The 20552-nt window shown below is 44.4% G+C and overlaps 1 protein-coding gene across 3 annotated transcripts in view; it reads right to left on the reverse strand.

Annotated features, from left to right (window-relative positions):
• The window catches only part of PTPRU (protein tyrosine phosphatase receptor type U), a 765217-nt gene that overhangs the window by 522797 nt on the left and 221868 nt on the right, over positions 1 to 20552 (reverse strand). For all 3 annotated transcript variants that reach the window (XM_069225125.1, XM_069225127.1, XM_069225126.1), the window contains exon 2: positions 12308 to 12436. In XM_069225125.1, the coding sequence (XP_069081226.1) occupies positions 12308 to 12436 (129 nt within the window). The remainder of the gene's footprint in view (positions 1 to 12307; positions 12437 to 20552) is intronic.

The raw sequence follows: 20552 nt of genomic DNA on the forward strand, positions 1-20552 counted from the left end.
ATGATATTACCACATGTCTGCGGAACCCCCATGCTGACATAATCTCGGCAATCCACACAGTCATCTGATTCAGTGGCTTTTCAGGAATCCATATAAACTGGGCTAAATCAGTTATCTTTCCTCTTACCAGTGGTACACACTGCTTTTTTGGGGGGATTGCCCACTACAGTGGGTGGACAGCCTGATTCGCTATCTCGGAATATTGATCAGAAGAGATATGGATGAAATATCGAAAACTATCTACGGCACACTGATGAAGTGGCTAGAGGAACGAGTGCCAGTTTGAACTCACCCATCTTTCTCTATAGCTCAATGGATTGCTCTCACTAAAATGCTCACCCACTCAAAATGTCTATACCTATTGTTGGACCTGGCCATTTTTCCAGGGTTATCCCCAAACGTTTTGCCTTCTTCCTCCTATTTTTCGGGCCTGCTTGTGTTAGCCTTAGGACTCTGGGCACTTTATCACTGCTAACCAGTGCTAAAGTGGGTTGTACGATGGAATGCCGACTGACAAAACAACGGGTGCCTAAACAACGAGGTCGGAACACCGACCTCGTTGTTACTACTAATGCCTTTACCACGAATGCCTTAACAACGATATTTTGTTGTAAAGGCATTCCTGGTAAAGTCATTAGTAACAGGCACCCATTGATCCTGCATGCCTCACCCCACCCCCCCAACCCCACCCCAAAACCTAAAACCCCCGACCCCCCACCCCCTCCCCAAAACCAAAAACGCCCCACCCCCCAACCCCACCCCAAAACCTAAAACCCCCGACCCCCCACCCCTCCCCAAAACCAAAAACGCCCCACCCCCCAACCCCACCCCAAAACCTAAAACCCTGATCCCCCACCCCCTCCCCAAAACCAAAAACGCCCCACCCCCCAACCCCACCCCAAAACCTAAAACCCCAACCCCCCACCCCCTCCCCAAAACCAAAAACGCCCCACCCCCCCAACCCCACCCCAAAACCTAAAACCCCGACCCCCCACCACCTCCCCAAAACCAAAAACGCCCCAACCCCACCCCAAAACCTAAAACCCCGACCCCCCAACCCCCTCCCCAAAACCTAAAACCCCCCACTTACCTGTGTCGTCGCCTCATCTGCATCATCCTCCTCAGCCGACTCCCTTGTTTGTACCTTAACCATGCATGTTCGTTGTTCAGGACATGCGTGGTTAAGGCACAAAATAACGACGTCGTGGTTAAGGAAAGCGTTGTTCCGCTTTCGTTAACCAGGACTTCGTTATAAAAAAGTCGGCATAAAGGATGTTTCCCCTAAAGTGCATATGCTCTCTGTCTAAAATGTATTGGTGATTGGTTTCTCTATGATTGGCATATTTGATTTACTAGCAAGTCCCTAGTAAAATGCACTATGTGTGTCCATTGCCTGTCAATCAAATGCTAATGACACACATAGGAGATGAGTCCTACCTGTAACCGTCATTTACAGCTTATTCCTGTTGTGGAGTCACAGGCTGTGCAGACAGAACTTCACAAATTGTTTTACCCCAAAGGTTCTTTTGGATACCACATAATTGACTCTCCACTAGTCCACACTAAAATTCACTCTACACCTCAACACAGACTGCATCTTAAATTTTGACTCGGACAGGTTTCGCCAAGAAGGAATTCTGATGCTAGTGTTGAAATCCTACACTCTGAAGGCAAAATGCGATTTACTAACCACACCTGGAGATTACATTTACTAGCGTTTTTCAAACCAATGGGTGGTGACTATGGTGGGACTGCCTATGACGCATTCATAGTCTCAGGCCAAGTCAATCAACTGTAAGTCACAACCAATTTAAGAATGCTGAAAACTGAGATATTACGGTAATGGCACTTTCAGACTCGAGCTACTGAAGGACATACAATCACACCTATAGAGATTTGGGGAAACCTTGGACTAGAACATTTTATCTTACTGAAATCTACCCAAAGAGGCAGGGTTCAACATCTTGAATGGCTCTGGCTAGAATGTTCCTTTGGTAGCCCAGGAGTGGCCTGCCAACTGCTTTCCATCCTGCCATAGAGCAGTAGTCACTTTTAAACTTACAAACGGCTTCCTTTATACCATTATCGAAGCCAAAGCTTAAACACAGACCCTTCATCCTTCTGAAGTCGATCTTATTTATACCAAATAAGACACCATTCACCTATCAGTCCTTTCATTAGCCTCTGCCATTCTCATTCGGTAGAATTAAATGTAGCACACTGCTCCCAAAAGTTACTCTTTTCAAACAATACCATTCAACCAGATCGCCTGAGGTAGTACTCTACATGCAATTGATTTTCCATTGCAGTTAATTTAATTAAGATCATCTATAATGCAATTTCTTACATTTTTACAAGGTTTTGTGTAATAGAGGAGTTTCATTTGAGGAAAAACTCGGGTGCCTGAAATGTGCACTCAGTGACTTATTAATTTGCACTCAATGACTTGAATTAACATATAACATTTATTTCCACAATCATGTTTTGGTTTTGGTTTCTTCCGAAGTTACAAAACCGTAGTTAGTACTATGTACAACTCCTTTGCAGCTTCTGGTGTTGGTATGTTATTGGCAGTGCCTTAACACGGTCCCTACTGCAGCCTCCTTCCATCACCCGTGTCAAGTCACTTGATGTGCAGAGCAGACACTAATTTCATCAATTTGACCCGACCAAAAGCCAGGGAATTATTTGCACTCTGCGATATATCTATTTTTTGTATTTTAGGTGCTTTGAATAGAACTATTTGTGCCCTCACATAACCTTAGTGCACTGACATATACAGAGGGGAAAAAAGACAGTGAAACAAAACTGTAAAAGTAACCAACAAGCCTCCACAGGCCAGGAGGACAAGTCTCTCACCACTATCCTATATTCTTAAATGGCGGGGGAGGGGGAGGAGGAAGGGGGCGTATCCAAATTATTTCCTGCAGAGCTTGCCTTGAAGAAGTTCACTAAATCGAACGGGCTTCCTTACTTTAAATCAAACTCTTTCCTTGGGCTGGTAAAAAGGAAAGCTTTTTTTACTAGGCTACAAAAAAGGACACTCGCTTCTGTTGGTATACCACAAAATTTCCAGACAGGCTCTTTCCTTTGAAAGACCCACTTAGGATGGGGGCGTGTGCGTCATGAGTCAGGCAGGCAAGTGACTGGCGTGTGTCACCCGCCCTGTCTTAAAAGCGGTAAAACATAAAGAAGTGTAATCCTATTTTGAAATTAAAATAACAAATAGTTAGAACTCAACACAACTTACTTGTCCACAATTTAGTACGAGGCATTTCGGGGCTATTGACTCCATCTGAGACATTTTTGTCGTTTTTAAAAAAAATTCTGAATACAGCAATCAATACGCGAAAAGTGGTTTGGGGACCTGAGCAAAGTCAGGAGCTGCACTGCATTTCACATGACACATTCGTTGTATTTTTTTTTTATCCATTTGAGCTACACACATTGTAGAGTACCCCAATTATGCAGAATCTTTGGCAGGCTGTGCATTACTTGGTAGGAGCAGCAAAACTCACGTCCAGATTTTAGGCGGCCTGTAAAATATCCAACCCATGCTGCAGTGCTTAATTTGCAAATAGAAACGTGCCGGTGCCCAAAGCTCTCCTATGAAACACGCGGCTGCTGCAATTAAATGTCCGAGCACAGAATACCTGGGCGACGTAATCCTAGATCCATCTCTGACCTCTAATCAATTTCCCCTTCAGATCAACTCTTGCAGATTATTGCTTTCGCCCTTTGTGAGACTTTTTCGTTTTTCTCTTCCTCCGACTTGCCACTGTGTGCATTTTTATGCTTGAGGCAGAAAAATAAGTGCCGGCCCTCAAAACTAACAGAGATGGGAAGAATGAAACGGAATATAGGAGGGAATGACGGAGAAAGGAAGGAAAAATGAACGGAGGGTGAAGGGAAGAAGGCAGGGGAGACGGGGAACAAAAGAGGGGCAAAGTAATAATTAAACGAAAGAAAATAAGACGGGGGTGTCGGGGGATGGGTTAAGTCTACTAACGTCAACAGACAAGCAATTACTAAATTAAGGGATGGAGTACGGTAATTTGCAACATTGATGGCCCTACAGCAAGGCCACAATTTTCGTATTATCTCGGCCTCCCCCGCCACCAACCCATGAGCCGCGACTGAGAACACTACAGCATGGATGTGGGCGCGAGGGCAGCAGTACGGGCCCTGGGGTGATCAGGTGCGATATGGCCGTCTAAATCAGGCCTCTCTGTGGCGGGCGGGTGGAAAGCACTTGCATACAGCAGCTTCTAGAAGCGAACAGGAGGCTCGTGCCAACGCCGGACAAGCCAGCCCATCCTCCACCTGCAGCACCTTCTGCGTGCAACTTCACCAGACTCGCCCTCGGCCCACCTATAGCCTCCGCGACGCCGTTGTCAGACGCTTCTTCGCGCCTCCAAATTACCCACCTGAGCCGTGAGCGGGAACGCAGGAAGTAATGTTCTCTGGCAATTAAAAAGGGATTATAACTATTTAAAAAAATGCGTTGCCCAGGTTTTCCCTCTAGTTCTTTTTATAGCTTATCAGAGAGGAAGAGAAGGAGTTGGTCCTCCCTCATGTTCTCCACATAAACCACCTTCCCACGCAGAATGAAGCTTCCTAGTTTACAATCTAGTGGTGACTCCGCAAAAGTCTACCATTTGCACTGAACTCCTCTACAAAGGATTGGCTTACAAAAGGCAGGCCTCGAAGGGGCGGTAATGGGTGTTATTTCTTTCTACAGGTCGGCATACGGTCTCAAAAATCCACCACAATATTCCTAAAAACCCTGCATAGACACCGACTTAAAACTTCCAATTCTCGACTCTTTTTCCTTTAAAGCCACTCACCTTTCTTTTCATTCAATGCATGCCTCCTCTCTGTGCATAGCCTATGCTAAGTCACACGCTTCGTTGCCTTAAGTCCTACTATTGTATCCCTACAAATTGCCCATACCCTAATTTCAATGATCACAACTTCTCCTTTAAAAGTAATACCGCTGCAATCTAACAATACCTAATGTTCTGTAGGTCATCTAAAATTTTGCCAATAATTGCATGAATTTACATACCCCAGATCACACCTAACTCCTATTAACTGAAACTGAAGTAAATGCATGCATTGGTGTCTTTAACCCCTTCGCTGCCAGGCCTTTTCCTCTCAAGTGACAAATCTTTCTTTTTGGCTATTTGGGGCAGTTCATGCTTAGGCCCTCATAACTTTTGTCCATATAAGCTACCCACGCCAAATTTGCGTCCTTTTTTCCCCAACATCCTAGGGATTCTAGAGGTACCCAGAGTTTGTGGGCTTCCCTGGAGGAGACCAATAAATTAGCCAAAATACAGAAAACATTTCGTTTTTTAAAAACAAATGGGAAAAAGGCTGCAGAAGAAATGGCACCTAGGAAACCTACCAAACCTGTGCATTTTTGAAAACTAGACACCTAGGGGAACCCAGGATGGGGTAACTTGTGGTGCTCTCACCAGGTTCTGTTTCCCAGAATCCTTTGCAAACCTCAAAATTGGGCAGAAGAAACACTTTTCCCTCACATTTTGGTGATAGAAAGTTCTGTAATCTGAGAGGCCTACTGCCCGCAACAAGAAATGCCAAAAACACAACACAGACACATCACATTTTCCCAAAGAAAACTGACCTGTCGTTTACAAAGTACCTAGCTGTGGATTTTTGCCTCTAGCTCATCCGGCACCTAGGAAAACGCAGCAAACCTGGACATTTCTGAACACTAAACACCTAGGGGAACCCAGGATGGGGTAACTTGTGGTGCACTCACAGGTTCTGTTACCCAGAATCCTTAGCAAACCTCAAAATGTGGCAAAAAACAAATTTTCCTCACATTTCGGTGCTGCAAAGTTCTGGATTCTGAGGGGAGCCACAAACTTCCTTCTACCCAGCATTCCCCCACATCTCCCAATACAAATGGTACCTCACTTGCGTGGGTAGGCCTAGTGCCTGCAACAGGAAATGCCCCAAAACACTACGTGGGCACATCAAAATTATCAATTACAAAACTACCTGTTTTTCTGTGTGTTTGTGGGGGGGGAGGGGCAGCGTTTTTGGTCCTGGGCTCAGCAGCCATCTAGGGAAACCTACTAAATCCAGACATTTCTGAAACTAGACACCCCTGAAGGAATCCAGTGAAGTGTGACTTGCGTGGATCTCTCAGTGTTTTTCGTACCTAGCCTCAAAAAACCTCAAATTTAGCTAAAAAACAAAAAATAATATTTCCCCACATTTCTGTGTGGGATCACCGCATTGGCACAAATTTCCTACCACCCAACGTTCCCCTCAGTCTCCCGATAAAAATTATACCTTACTTGTGTAGGTGGGCCTCTGACAGGGAAGAGCCAAAACATGTCGAAATTCAGGAGGAACCAAGGCGGTTCCAAAAGGGCAGTTAGAAAAAAAATATTTTTATCAATATAGATGCAACAATGATGGGTGGTAGGTATTTTGTGTATTCCTGCAAATTCCGGAAGGTTCCGTCCCAAAAATGTGGGAAAAATGTGCGATTTCAAGCAAAGTTGGAGGTTTGCAGGGCATTGTGGGTAAAAAAAATGGTGCTGGGTGCATGTGAAGCACACCACCCTGACTCACCCAGATGTTTAGTTTTCAGATGTGTGTAGGTCTCGTAGATTTTTCTACATGGTAGCGTCCCAAAGCCCAAAAAGTGCAGCCCTCACCATTCTAAGTGGGGAGGTTTTGAGAGTTAGACAGGCTCTCATGGCACAAGTGTAAAACCAAAACCCCAAATAGTCAAATGTCCTCTTGCTTGCCATTGGGATAAGATCTTTTAGTGTGCAGCGGGAGAGCTGAAAGACTGTGATCCCCTTCAGTTGAGGTGGGGGCATAACCATGCCAATACTGGTTGGTAGCCACTACCCAACTTTTTTTTTTTTAATTCCCTGGCATCTAGTAAGCTTTCTGCCACCCCCCTCCCCCCCGGGGAGTGGATCGGGGTGGATGGGGGTACCCACTCTCTTTAAAAAAAAAAAAACTTCTTCCCTGGTGGGATTTCTTCCCTCCCCCCCCCCCCCTTGGGGGCAGATGGTCATTACAAAAATAGGCCCCTCTACACACACACACACACACACTGGTGCCTAAGTGGTTTCTGTCCCCCATGGGGGTAGATCCGGCTAATAGAATAAGGACAATCTGCCCCCAAGGGGGGCAGAAATGGGCTAAAATAAATTTGTCCCCCAGGGGAACAACCCTTGCCTAAGGTGTTGCTCCCCATCTGTAAAACATTTTTTCTTTTAAAATCTCTGGTGCTAATTAAAATAGGCAGATCTGCCACCAAGGGGGGGCAGAAATGGCCTAAAAATTTGTTTCTCCCCTCCTCCCCCTAGGGGAGCAATGCTTGCCTAACGGGTCACTCCCCTTGCGTGCAATTGGCGTAAAAATAAAACATCCCTGGTGTCTAGTGGTTTCTGCCCCCCGGGGGCAGATTGGCCTAATAAAAATAGGCTGATCTGCCCCCAAGGGGGACAGAAATGGCCTAAAAACTATTTGCCCGTCAGGGGAACAATCCTTACCCAAAGGGTCGCTCCCCACGTGTAAAAAATAAATAAAAAAATATCCCAGGTGTCTAAGGGCTTCTCCCCCCCCACCCCGCCAGGCGGCAGATAGGCCTAATTAAAATAGCCCCCAGGGGAGCAACCTTTGCCCAAGGGGTTGCTCCCCTTCATTGTTTACTTTATGTAAACAAACATCCCTGGTGTCTAGTGGGCATTTCTGCAGCCCGATCGCTAGGCAATCGGGCTGCAGAAATGCTCAGAAAGACATAAAAAGGAAAAGCCTTTCCTTTCATGTCTCTCTGTCCGCCCCAACCCCCAATTGGAAGAGAAATGTTTTAATTTCTCTTCCTATCGCACTGGAACCTGAGCTTCCAGCGCGATGGGGGCAGGCGGAAGGGGAAGCAATTCCCCTTCCATCCATGCCCAGAGGGAAGGGCATGTGAGGCCCTAATGGGGGGGGGGAGGAGCAGGCGATGGGGGGGGAGTGCTAGCTCTTTCACTGAGGGCCAGGTGGAGGACATAACGGTTACGTCCTTGGCACCCGAGCGGTGCTGCCGAGCACGTACCCATTACGTCCTGGGCACCCAAGCGGTTAAGAGCACAAGACTAATGTTAATAACAATAACCAAAAAATACTAACTAACTATCGTAGCAGGACGTTGCTCCTGTGTTCGGGAGCAACGTCCTGCTACGATACCTGTTCAGGGGTAGTAACTATCCAAATTATTTCTTGACCTCTTCAGGGTAGTAACTATCTAAATTATTTCTTGCAGAGCTTGCCTTGAAGAAGTTCACCAAATCGAAGGTGCTTCCTTACTTTAAAGCAAACTCTTTTCATGGGCTGGTAAAAAGATAAGCTTTCCTTACCAGGCTAAATGAAGTTACAATACAATGCAATTCATAAACCTCTTACTTTATAATTTTACCAATTCCATAACAAGGTTGAGCAGTCAACTGCAGTTCATTCAGATTGTATAATAATTTCTTTATACTCATGGCTACTGGAATTATGTTATTCCGCGTGTTTTTTCGCATAATTATGACTTGCAGCATTTGCCACATAATTCCTCATCTGCAGATTTTAACAAAAAAAGAATCAATTTCTAGCTCAAACGGATCAAAAGTTACTAAAAATTTGATTTTATGTGTTTGCATGAAGTGGAAGGCCATTCGCAAAGTTTAACTTTTCAAATTTCAGTTGCTTATTTTTAGGGTCAAGCCTGCTAGTGCATGTGTCTCGCATGCGAGACACTGTTGTGCTCAGTAAAGGGCTCTCAGTTTCCACTCATGTTTTTATTTTGTTTTTGCCCCTGGGCGTTGTTGTCAAAAGATGACAATTAACTTGTCCGAAATATGCGAGACCCTTTGCATTGCAAATGCTTGTTCTATTTGGTTGTCCGACTGGTACTAATTAAGTGAAATCTCTGTTTAGACAGTATTACCACGTGTAAAAATGACAAAACAATCAAGTTAATACTATCATAAGATGTGCCGCATAACGCCACATAATTTGACTTTTCTGGGTGCATAATTTTGTCAACCCTGCCACACAACTTAACTCTCCCCTGTTGCATAATTGAAGTGGCTCTGCTTATAATGCTTGACACTCACACAAGACAGAACTGCTGTGGGTCATATCCATTACCAGGTGTACAGCATCAAACCACCCTTCACCAATTGAACAGGAATGCAATAACTGAAGGGATCTGCTACATGCCCCTGGTCAATAGAGAACTTTAATTTATTCCACCACTGTAGGTCCCAACTAGCTACATACCATGAGCGCTTTTGATATCTCACAGTGATAATTAGATATGGGATGATATTACCATCCAAGCACTTCTCTCAACTAGGTCTTCATCCATTCTATGCCTGCCCAGGACCATAAACTTTAAACTAGATTTCGGAGTATGGACAACCCAGAACAGTAACCAGCTAAGTAGACTATTACAATAAGAAATAACATAAGGGACCTGCAGAGCTGCTCAGTCACCGAAAACTAACTAACACACTGATCTCTCAAACATCATCCTTCACACATGTACGCGCTGCGTCCAATAACACGTTAATCACATCTCTGTAATCATCATGCATGACATGGAAACATTTCCCATACAGGATCAAAACAAATACAACACCCTTCCATCCACACATCTTAAATGGTGTAGTGTGCTACCCATGCAGGCATGAACTTCAGCGCCCCACATAGGGGTAGTAAGTGCTATATAAATCTTGTTCTACAATACAATACATTTACTTGTTCTGCCATGCAGGCTTGGGCAGCGCTTTGAGTGAGATGAAAAAGGTGAAAGGCTTCCAAAAGAGGTGTGGACTAACAAGCATAATTAGAAACCATTTTCAAGTGTGTCCTATCTAAATAATGTTGTTGCTCAAAACATGTAAACTAAAATCCTGTGCTTCCCACGAGTGTCTCTCTGTGACCTTTGTGTTTCTACATCCAGACATACAACACAAGAGGCATATACCTTAAATAAGCCAGAATTTGAGCGCTGGATAGCACAAATGAACAACTACTTAGTTGTGAAGAATTAGAAATGAAACTTTTATTTGTGAAAATATGATACTGTGAATTAAACATTACTAAGGACTATGGGAATGGTATCCGTTTTCAGTCTCAATTACTCCATTCTTCCATTCACACCACTTTCTCAGCAGTCTGTTCGACCCTTGTGCCGTTTTCACCGCACACCTTCCTAGAATCCTCTATTTACACAACTCGCACCTCTTTTCTTCCCCCTCCAGCACCCTCTATACTGGGTCTGATAATCTCAGACCTGTCAGTAGGTAACAATTGACAGCGAAAGGGGTCCTTGTGAAGCCTTATATTAATGTCCTTAATTTTACAGGCAAAACATGGATTGATTTCTGAATAATGACTGCAAAAACATTAAGGTATTCCATGTCAGCGATGCAGACCCCGTTTACGTTTCACTTTTTTTTTTTAACTTAATCTTGCATTCCCTTTCAGTGTTTGCTTTTTCTAAGGCCCTTTATTTTCATAATTCTTATCTGTGCCGCATAACACTCCTGTATAGCGCATACTGTAAACAGAGACGCCTCTAAGTGTCTAGATGAATTGAGGTTGTGAGTGGGTGATTGTTATGGGCACTTTGAAAGCTCTGGAGATTCAGTTGCTCAGAAGTGATTGTCAGTTGGTTATAAAAGGGTTCAGAATACATGTACATCCGTGGCCTCGCTGATGAGTGCACACAACAATGGTTGCCTATGCCAATTGCAATTGTAGGCAAAAGTGTGCGACACTCACATAGTGAAAAAAGAAAATGCACTGCTTACAAATGAATAGGCGTGCCGCGTGTGTGGGGGGGTGAGTAATGGTGGACTTCCAGGGTTGCTTCAGCCAGCATAGGGAAATTCCTAGTATTTTGGCAGAGAAAACTGGGATCTGGCCTATACTCCTTTAGTATGATGGCCATAGATGGTACCTGGTGACATCCATTGCCACAATGGTGGACAATAATGGGCATCCACATAATTATGGTGGGCCTCAGTGGTGGCAGCCTCCAACACTACATTGCCTGTTCCTGGAGTAAAATTGGCATCCCTTTCATCTTATGACCAATCATATTATATAATGTCCATCTATCAATTCTGGTGGCCTCCTCCAGCATATGGTGCGCATCTCTAGCACAGTATGGACAATCCTGGTAGATGGTGGCAATCCCTGGCTTGTGATGGAGATACATACATATGCAAGGCAGGATGAGTCAAAAACTGTGTGCCAAAGAAACATATTTATTATATATAAAAATTTGTCACGGCGAGGGGGGTGGTTGCTAAAAGGTAAACATGCTTTCATGAGGAAAGGTGGGCATTTTAAGAATGCAACACCTTGATGCTCTGGCAAAGTGCATTTCCAAAATATATTTAAACCCGATATGCTAGTCATGTTTTCGTCATTACTGCGGCCTGAGGCTGCAACATTGTTTAAACAGAAGTGACAAGTCTGCTATCTGAACTTGTACTTCTCTGTAAAAACGGTAGTAGCGTCTAAGGTTTGTTTAACACCAAGGACAATTCTGTGTACACGCTGAGACTTTGAGCTCTGTGTAACATTCAGAACAGGGATGTGAAAGTCTGACTTTCACCAACGTGAAGTAGGAATGGCTAGCTTCTGTTGTGGTGTTACAAGAGGGAGGCTTCTACTAAGGCTGGTTAAGAAGTGCTGTCTTTCAACTGCTTGGAGTAGGCAAGGCTGGCTTAGGCTAAAGAGAGGAAGGTAGGGCTGACTTCCACTAATATGGAGTAGGGCAGGGCTGAGTTCTGCTAAGAAGTAGGAAGGGCCGAGTTTCACAACTGAAGTAGGCAGGGCTTGCTTCCGATAAAGTGAGGTAGATAGGGCTGGCTTCCAATAACCTGGAGTAGGCATTGCTGGCTTCTAACACAGTGAGGTGGGGATGGCTGGCTTACAATAACAGGGAGTAGGTAGAATGGACTTCTGCTAAGATTGGGTAGGAAGAAATGGCTCCCAACAACAGGGAGCAGGCAGGTCTGGCTTCAGCTATGGAGAGGTGGGGAGTGAGTGACCTCCACCGGCATAGTCTTGGCAAGACTGGCTTCTGCTAAGGTGAGGTAGGAAGGGTTGGTGTCCACCAGTGTGGTGTAGGAAGATCTGGTTCTTGCTATTGTGAGATAGGAAATGGAGGCTTCTGCTAAGGTGATATAAGAAAGGCTGGATTCTACATAGGTGCAGAGAGGTTTGGGCCGTGCCAGAGAGGAGTCAAGAGTGAGCTTACCATGAGGAAGGTCCGAGGCCACATGTTGAATGCCGTAGTTGCGCACCAGCTCCCACTCGAAGTCGTCATCCTCTCCCTGGCTGTATTCACACTGGGTGGTCTCTCCATCCTGCTCGAATGTGCATCCGGCTGTAGGAGGAAGCAGGGAGAGAAGTCAGGAGGGAAAAGGGCTTTCAGGTCAAGATACAGAACACATCTGAAACGACGCACACCAAGGGGAGGAAGCAGGGGCACAATGGAAACCAAATTAGGCCCCACATTGCACGAGATTACAAGTAGAATGGAGCCCTGGGGGCTTTCATGTGAGGTTATGACAGCCCATCTATCTCAGAAACCAGCCCACTATCCTGTAATACTCTAGGAAAAGGCCAGACAGGTAGACTGGGTAGTCTGTTCCTCAGAGGAATATTCAACCTGCTGTTCGAAATGGGAACATACATACATTACTTGGCATTATAATTATTTCCATATTGGCACAATCTCATATGAAACAAGGATTGCCAAATCCTGGCATTGCTCGTCACCCTTTTTTGGCTTTGTTGGTGCTTGCTTTGTTAAGTTTTTTGTAAAACATTATTATTGAAGCTGTTGAGCACTTGTTAATCCAAAAAGAATAATCAGTAACGAAAAGCAAACATATTTTTTGGTACGAAAAATCACACATTGCTGTAGTGGTCCCCAACACTGAAGGAAATTACGTTTGTGTGAATGTGCTCTTTGTCAACGTGCAGAATGCCATCACTCACAGTGAAGTGAGCCAATGGCTGAAGTGGGCAGGCCACCGTTTTATGCTGTATGCTATAGTGAGAGGAACAAAAATGTGTAACACAGAACAAAAACAGACCTATGGATGAACATTTCTGGCAGAAAGCCCCAATAAGGAAGTATATTATAAATATAGTTTTAGTAAAATTCAAAAGTCGTGGCAGACGTTAAACCTAAAAATAGAAACAGGCCTCGGAAAGGCAAGAACACAATGGACACCATTCCTTGGACAACCGGGATGAGAGGTGGAGGGCTCTTTAACACCATGCTTAAGGGTTTGTTTGGACTTCTGCAGGGTTTATGTGGATGGCCAATTTCAGGGGTGCCTAGTTATGTATACTTCTTTTACAGATAAATGTTTTTGTGGACCTCTTGACTGAGAGAGTAGCTTGCCAGTCCTTTGTAATCCTTCTAAACTAAACGTTGCAACCACTCCATCGAGGTCAAAAACGTTTGGTCTAATATAAAAGCCACAATACACTGTCAAAGTCCAACAAACAGAAAGAGGTAGAGTCCAAATAGTAAATTATCATCTTTTGTGCAGCCACAAAAATGTTGGAATCACAACTGGCACCAACCATGCACAAACGTCAGAAATTAAAGCAAAAACGGAAACTTAAAGCTTGTCCTTCCTTGATGTAGAGCTTGTCCTTCCTTGATGTTTAGTCTTTCTTTGACAAACTATTTACTGGAGCGTCACATGGTGTGTAGGTTGCTTGCTTGGGGAACTTGGGGAGAACAAAGATGGCCCAAACAATTTAGCAGCCCAGTCTGCCACCAACTGAACAGCGAGTTGGTCCCACAGATGGGCTCTCTCTACCTTAGTGATTGCTGGGTTTATAAAGCACAGCACATCCATTTGCACAAACTGGGTGTCACCATTGAAGACAGTTTCTCCTCGAGTACCCATCATGACAAATGGTCCATTTTGGCTCTTGTTTGATTGTTCTCACCAATCGTGCAATGGTGAAAAGATTGCTGATCTGGATTGTTCACTGCTAAGACACTTCCGATAGAGGTGGCAAAATTGAACAACGTTTTGGCGCACACAAGGGCATTCTCGCTTGGTTATGCCTGGGCATTTATCTGCTTAGCAATCAGAGGGGAGGTATGCTTTCATGTACAAAAAACATGCAAGATATTAGTTCAATGGATCAAAGTTCGCACATGGCATTTCTGAACTAACCAAACACTTCTATGAGTGAGTGAGAACTGTGCATCCATACACATAAAAGAAAGACAAACATTAGGAACAAGCATTGGCAAAGGTAATATGTCATGCCTATACATGAGTTATTGGCTTTAGAAATGTTTTGCCATGTTGTATACCAGTGTGGCTGCTGTTCAGCATGGCTAAAAGTTAGTGGCATGCAGTGTCAAAATGGAGTGGGGGAGTAGAGTGTCATAGAACAGATTTGTTAGAGTGACATAGAATGGGATAGAGTTTTGAGTGTATTGTGATGCCCTTAGAGTTGAGTAGAGTTCAGTGGGGGAAAGTGTTATAGATTGGAGTGGAGTGAGGTGGAATAGGGTGGAGAGGGTTGGAGTGGATTGAGGTAGTGGCACTGACTGGATTGAGTGGAGTGGATTGAGGTAGAGTGGGGGATTGGCGTGAGGTAGATTGGACTGGAGTGTAGTGGATTGGATTGGATTGGGGTGGAGTAGGGGGGATTGGCGTGAGGTAGATTGGAGTGGAGTGGAGTGGATTGAAATTGGGTGAGGAATTGGACTGAGGTGGATTTTAGTGAGATGGATTAAATTGGATTGGGGTGGGTGGCTTGGACTGGATTGGAGTGATAAGACTAGAGTAGACTGGTTTGGAGTAGGGTGGATTGGATTCACTGGATTGAATTGGGGTGGACTGGAGTGGGGCAGATTGAATTAGATTGGAGTGGGGTGGCCTGGAAAGAAGTGGGGTGGGTTGAATGGAGTGGAGTGGGTGAATTGGGATAGAGTGGGGTGAGTTGGAGTAGAGTGTGGTTGACTAGCATGTGTGGTGTATTGGAGTGAGTGGATTGCAATAATGTTGAGTGGATTGGATTGAGGTGTGGTGGGCTGCAGTGAGATGGATTGGTTTGGAGTGGGTTGGGGTGGGGTGGGGTGGATTGGAGCAAATAAGTGAAAGTTACATTTAGAAAATAAAACTGTGCAATTTTGTTTGTCCTGGTGGGCACATTTTTGCCAGTCACAAGCCTTCTGATTACAGGGCATTAGAAGTTAAAAATAACAAAATAGAACCTCAATCATTTCAGCCACAGCGGACGGGCACTGATTAAGTTGCTTGGTCCCTGAGCCACAGACAGAAATGGAATTGATGCTTGGCCTGCAGTGACGAATTAAGAGACTGTAAAGAAGGGTATCACGCAAACCAACAAATGGTAAGTGACAGGCAGGCCCCAAGACTTTTTACTGTACACAACAAACTCTTGCAAGCGAGACACATGAGCTAGCACATGCACTTGCAGACTCGGACCTAAAAATGTAGGTAACCCAATATTTTGAATTCGTGTGAGATTGTGCTTTAAAAATAAAAATGAAAATTCCATACAGCCCTACTCATACCATCCTACAACCCAATGTTGGTGTTTGACTTTGCCTATGTAAGCGGGGGATCTGTTGTTTCAAAAGCATGCCTTTTAATTCACAAAAATCCTAGTTACTTTAAATACTAAAGAATTAAGTACAACTAAACACAATTGTATTATATTGTGATGGTACACCTGTGCCAATACTAAGTCACCCAGTCACAGAGGTGAAAGTGTCTGTGTCCTATGCCAGCCCTCTGATCCTGCCCATTCTCACACCGCCTAAAGAGATTGTTGCAAAGCTATTTATCCTTAGAAGTGAACGGCTCGATTCTGTGGACCAGTGCCCTGAGTCAGTTCAGAAAGGGAAGTGAGAGAAGAGGCTTGGGTTCCCGACTATGTGCTAATCCCATTAGTCGGTCTTCCTTAAAGGGGAAATAATCTTTATCAGAATATCAATCTAGCGAGCTCACTCATCTCCAAAGGTTAAAGGCTTTCTAGCACTCTGGCGCCCTTTTTCTGGCCAGGGCTGGCATATGTCGAGTAGGAGGGGAGCACTGTGTCTCTACCCGCAACAGAAGGGACGATGTGCAATGCAAAGGCAACATTTCATTGTTATCAGGGTGAAAGGAAACATATAAAAATGACATTTGTTAACCACGTCAGGCTCTGCAGCACACCCTTTCTCAAGGCTTGTCATGCTGATGTTATATTTTATATTGAACTACTTAATACAAACCTAGATTTACTATCTACTGCTCCAGAGACTCGCATACTAAAGCTGCGCAAATCTGTCCCCGAAATCCTGGAGGGAGACAGATTTTTGTATCGAAGCATGCTGCAAACAAGAGTTCTGTCGCTCCTAGGGCAGAAGACAGGGTTTCATCAAAGCACCTAGCCTGGTACCCAAGCCGGAGGCATTGCCATGGGAACACTAAGCCCAAGTATTCAGTTTCCTGTGAGGACCTCCTTCCTGAATCCGGTCACCCCAGAAGCAGCACTTAGCCAAGTCAGGTGTCCCGAGAAACTCTTCGTTCAAACACCATTTTCCGCTGTGGACAAACAGTTAAATGTCTTCATTATTGAAGCTCTGGCTATAGGCTTGGTGGAGACATGGAAGGAAGGCTGCTTCCTGCACCTCTCTGGCCTGCCTCAGTATAACTCAGAAGTAGAAATGATCTCCAACTCATAAGTGATTCTTCTCTCACCCCTAACCTCCATCTGACTTCCAGCTCTTTCCATCTCCGCATCTCGCTTGCCTCCCTTGATCCCCTCCCTATTACCTGTCATGCGTCCTCCCTCCTTATCTGCTAGTCAGCCCTCCCAAGCCTGGGTACTCTCAAACATAACTCGATCCAGTAACATACCAGCGTTTTAGGGAATATCATTCCACTAACAAGATTCCCTCTCTACTCCTTCTTTTCTTCCTCTTAGTCCCCATTTACCTACTCCCTCCTCACCCCACAGTACTCTGGGAATACTTTTGGATGGGTGGCTACACAAAAGAGTACCATAAAGCTTACCCACTGAGCTGAATAACCCTGTATTCCTGTGAAAATGCCCCACGCTGGCACACCTTGGTGAAAGCTTCTATATTTGTTAATTGCCCGAGCTTCCCTAGAGGTAAACGTTTGTGCGTCTCTGTACAGGTCCACTGAGCAAGGTCATCCGAAAATGTGCGCGTCACTGTGCCAATCCTCTGAGCCCATGCAACATTACATGTTAACAGAGTTAAATCTTGGCGCCAATCCCCTTATCCATGCACCCCTAGAAATTAAAGTGTGTGCACTACTGCCTTAGAAGTAAAAAGGATTTAAATCTCCGTTCCAGTCCCTTGGGCCCATCCATCGTTTGAGGCGAAAGGACTTAAATCACTGTGCCAATCCCCTCAGTTCATGTATCCCTCGAGGAGAAAGTTTGCATCCCTTTGCCCATCTCCTGAGCCAAAGCATCCTTTGAGGGGAGGGTATTTCACCTCATGCCCCCGTACAGGTGAAAGTTTGTGCATCTCATGTGCCAATCCCATGACTACATGCATCCTTTGTGAGGAAAGGATTTAAATCCCTGTGTCAATCCACTGAGCTGAGAGAAAATTCTCTGTCTCTGCAGCAATCCTCTGGGTCCATGCAGAGCCAAATATGAGAGCCTTTGTGCCTCTGTGCCACTCTGGTGAGCTAATTTTGCACCAAAGGTGAAAAGCGTCATCTCTCAGGATCCATATCATGAACATTATACTCTGGTCATGCATCATGCTTCTGATGCCATGTCTCCCTAGACGTCAAATTATATGTTTGTCTATGCCATTCCCCTAAACCCATGCATCTCCATTCTCTATATTCCGACATCCTGTGACTTCACTAGCTTCGTATCGCTGTGCCAATGCCTGGAGCCCACACTTACTAAGAGGATAGCTGCTTTATATTTCAGTGCCAATCTTCTGAACCCAATCTGTCCCAAAAGACAAAAGGCTCTGTATATCTGTGTCTTTTCCTGAGCCCTTGCATCTCTAGTGGTGAAAATCGATGTCTTGCGGTGCCATTGGCCTCAGACCACGCATATATATGAAAGTCTTTTTATTCCCATACCATCTCTCTGATACTGTAGCTGAAACGTAGTATTCTTCTGCATGTCAACATATCTTCAGAGGTCGAAGTGGGCAGGATCAGAGGGAAACAACATGCACGTACTTTAACAAATAAATTCCCGATTTTTGTGTTAGGGGACAACAGTCCTAACAGTTAAATCCTACCGTTGAGATGCTTCGGTTGAAAAGGGAGGGGTCTCATGTGCTGTGAAGCCAGGGAAGGACAGAGCTAAAGAAGAAACACGGCTTCTTACCAGGGTGCCTGCTGCCTGAAAGAAATTTAAATTAGTACAACTGGTTAATCTGCAAATGAAAAGGCTTCTTGGAAGAGAGATTTTGGCTTTACAGGGAGTGCAGAATTATTAGGCAAATGAGTATTTTGACCACATCATCCTCTTTATGCATGTTGTCTTACTCCAAGCTGTATAGGCTCGAAAGCCTACTAACAATTAAGCATATTAGGTGATGTGCATCTCTGTAATGAGAAGGGGTGTGGTCTAATGACATCAACACCCTATATCATGTGTGCATAATTATTAGGCAACTTCCTTTCCTTTGGCAAAATGGGTCAAAAGAAGGACTTGACAGGCTCAGAAAAGTCAAAAATAGTGAGATATCTTGCAGAGGGATGCAGCACTCTTAAAATTGCAAAGCTTCTGAAGCGTGATCATCGAACAATCAAGCGTTTCATTCAAAATAGTCAACAGGGTGGCAAGAAGCGTGTGGAAAAACCAAGGCGCAAAATAACTGCCCATGAACTGAGAAAAGTCAAGCGTGCAGCTGCCACGATGCCACTTGCCACCAGTTTGGCCATATTTCAGAGCTGCAACATCACTGGAGTGCCCAAAAGCACAAGGTGTGCAATACTCAGAGACATGGCCAAGGTAAGAAAGGCTGAAAGACGACCACCACTGAACAAGACACACAAGCTGAAACGTCAAGACTGTGCCAAGAAATATCTCAAGACTGATTTTTCTAAGGTTTTATGGACTGATGAAATGAGAGTGAGTCTTGATGGGCCAGATGGATGGGCCCGTGGCTGGATTGGTAAAGGGCAGAGAGCTCCAGTCCGACTCAGACGCCAGCAAGGTGGAGGTGGAGTACTGGTTTGGGCTGGTATCATCAAAGATGAGCTTGTGGGGCCTTTTCGGGTTGAGGATGGAGTCAAGCTCAACTCCCAGTCCTACTGCCAGTTCCTGGAAGACACCTTCTTCAAGCAGTGGTACAGGAAGAAGTCTGCATCCTTCAAGAAAAACATGATTTTCATGCAGGACAATGCTCCATCACACGCGTCCAAGTACTCCACAGCGTGGCTGGCAAGAAAGGGTATAAAAGAAGGAAATCTAATGACATGGCCTCCTTGTTCACCTGATCTGAACCCCATTGAGAACCTGTGGTCCATCATCAAATGTGAGATTTACAAGGAGGGAAAACAGTAAACCTCTCTGAACAGTGTCTGGGAGGCTGTGGTTGCTGCTGCACGCAATGTTGATGGTGAACAGATCAAAACACTGACAGAATCCATGGATGGCAGGCTTTTGAGTGTCCTTGCGAAGAAAGGTGGCTATATTGGTCACTGATTTGTTTTTGTTTTGTTTTTGAATGTCAGAAATGTATATTTGTGAATGTTGAGTTGTTATATTGGTTTCACTGGTAATAATAAATAATTGAAATGGGTATATATTTGTTTTTTGTTAAGTTGCCTAATAATTATGCACAGTAATAGTCACCTGCACACACAGATATCCCCCTAACATAGCTAAAACTAAAAACAAACTAAAAACTACTTCCAAAAATATTCAGCTTTGATATTAATGAGTTTTTTGGGTTCATTGAGAACATGGTTGTTGTTCAATAATAAAATTAATCCTCAAAAATACAACTTGCCTAATAATTCTGCACTCCCTGTAATTGATAGAGCCATTTGAAGCTTCATGATGACAAGATTTATTTGTCTTGTGAGGTAATGCAAGGGGTTACCAGCTGAGTTCTGGAGTGCATTGCTTTTAATGCACTAATAAAAATGTTTGCAGTAGGTACTGTCTAACTTTGTTAATAAACTCTATATTTTGAATGCATATTTATCTTAAACCTTAATCTTTTTCGAGAATTTTACAGCAGCATATCTTATGTGTGTACTTTTAAATGTAAGTTTAAAATAATGAATTGCACTCCTGCTATTTGTCTGTGTGTGCATGGGATGATGTGAGCTGCCTTTCCATATATAGTGAAGTATACTGGGGTTGTGGTGTTTGTAGCTTATTTGACAGACCAACTCTTACAGGCCTGTGGTGCTTGCTGGATCTTTGTTGTAAGGGTGTTTTCTTCAGCCTCTCCACTGTGTTCATTCCGATAGGTCCTCCCTTTGTTG

Source organism: Pleurodeles waltl, chromosome 3_1, assembly GCF_031143425.1.
Source record: "Pleurodeles waltl isolate 20211129_DDA chromosome 3_1, aPleWal1.hap1.20221129, whole genome shotgun sequence".
NCBI lineage: Eukaryota > Metazoa > Chordata > Amphibia > Caudata > Salamandridae > Pleurodeles > Pleurodeles waltl.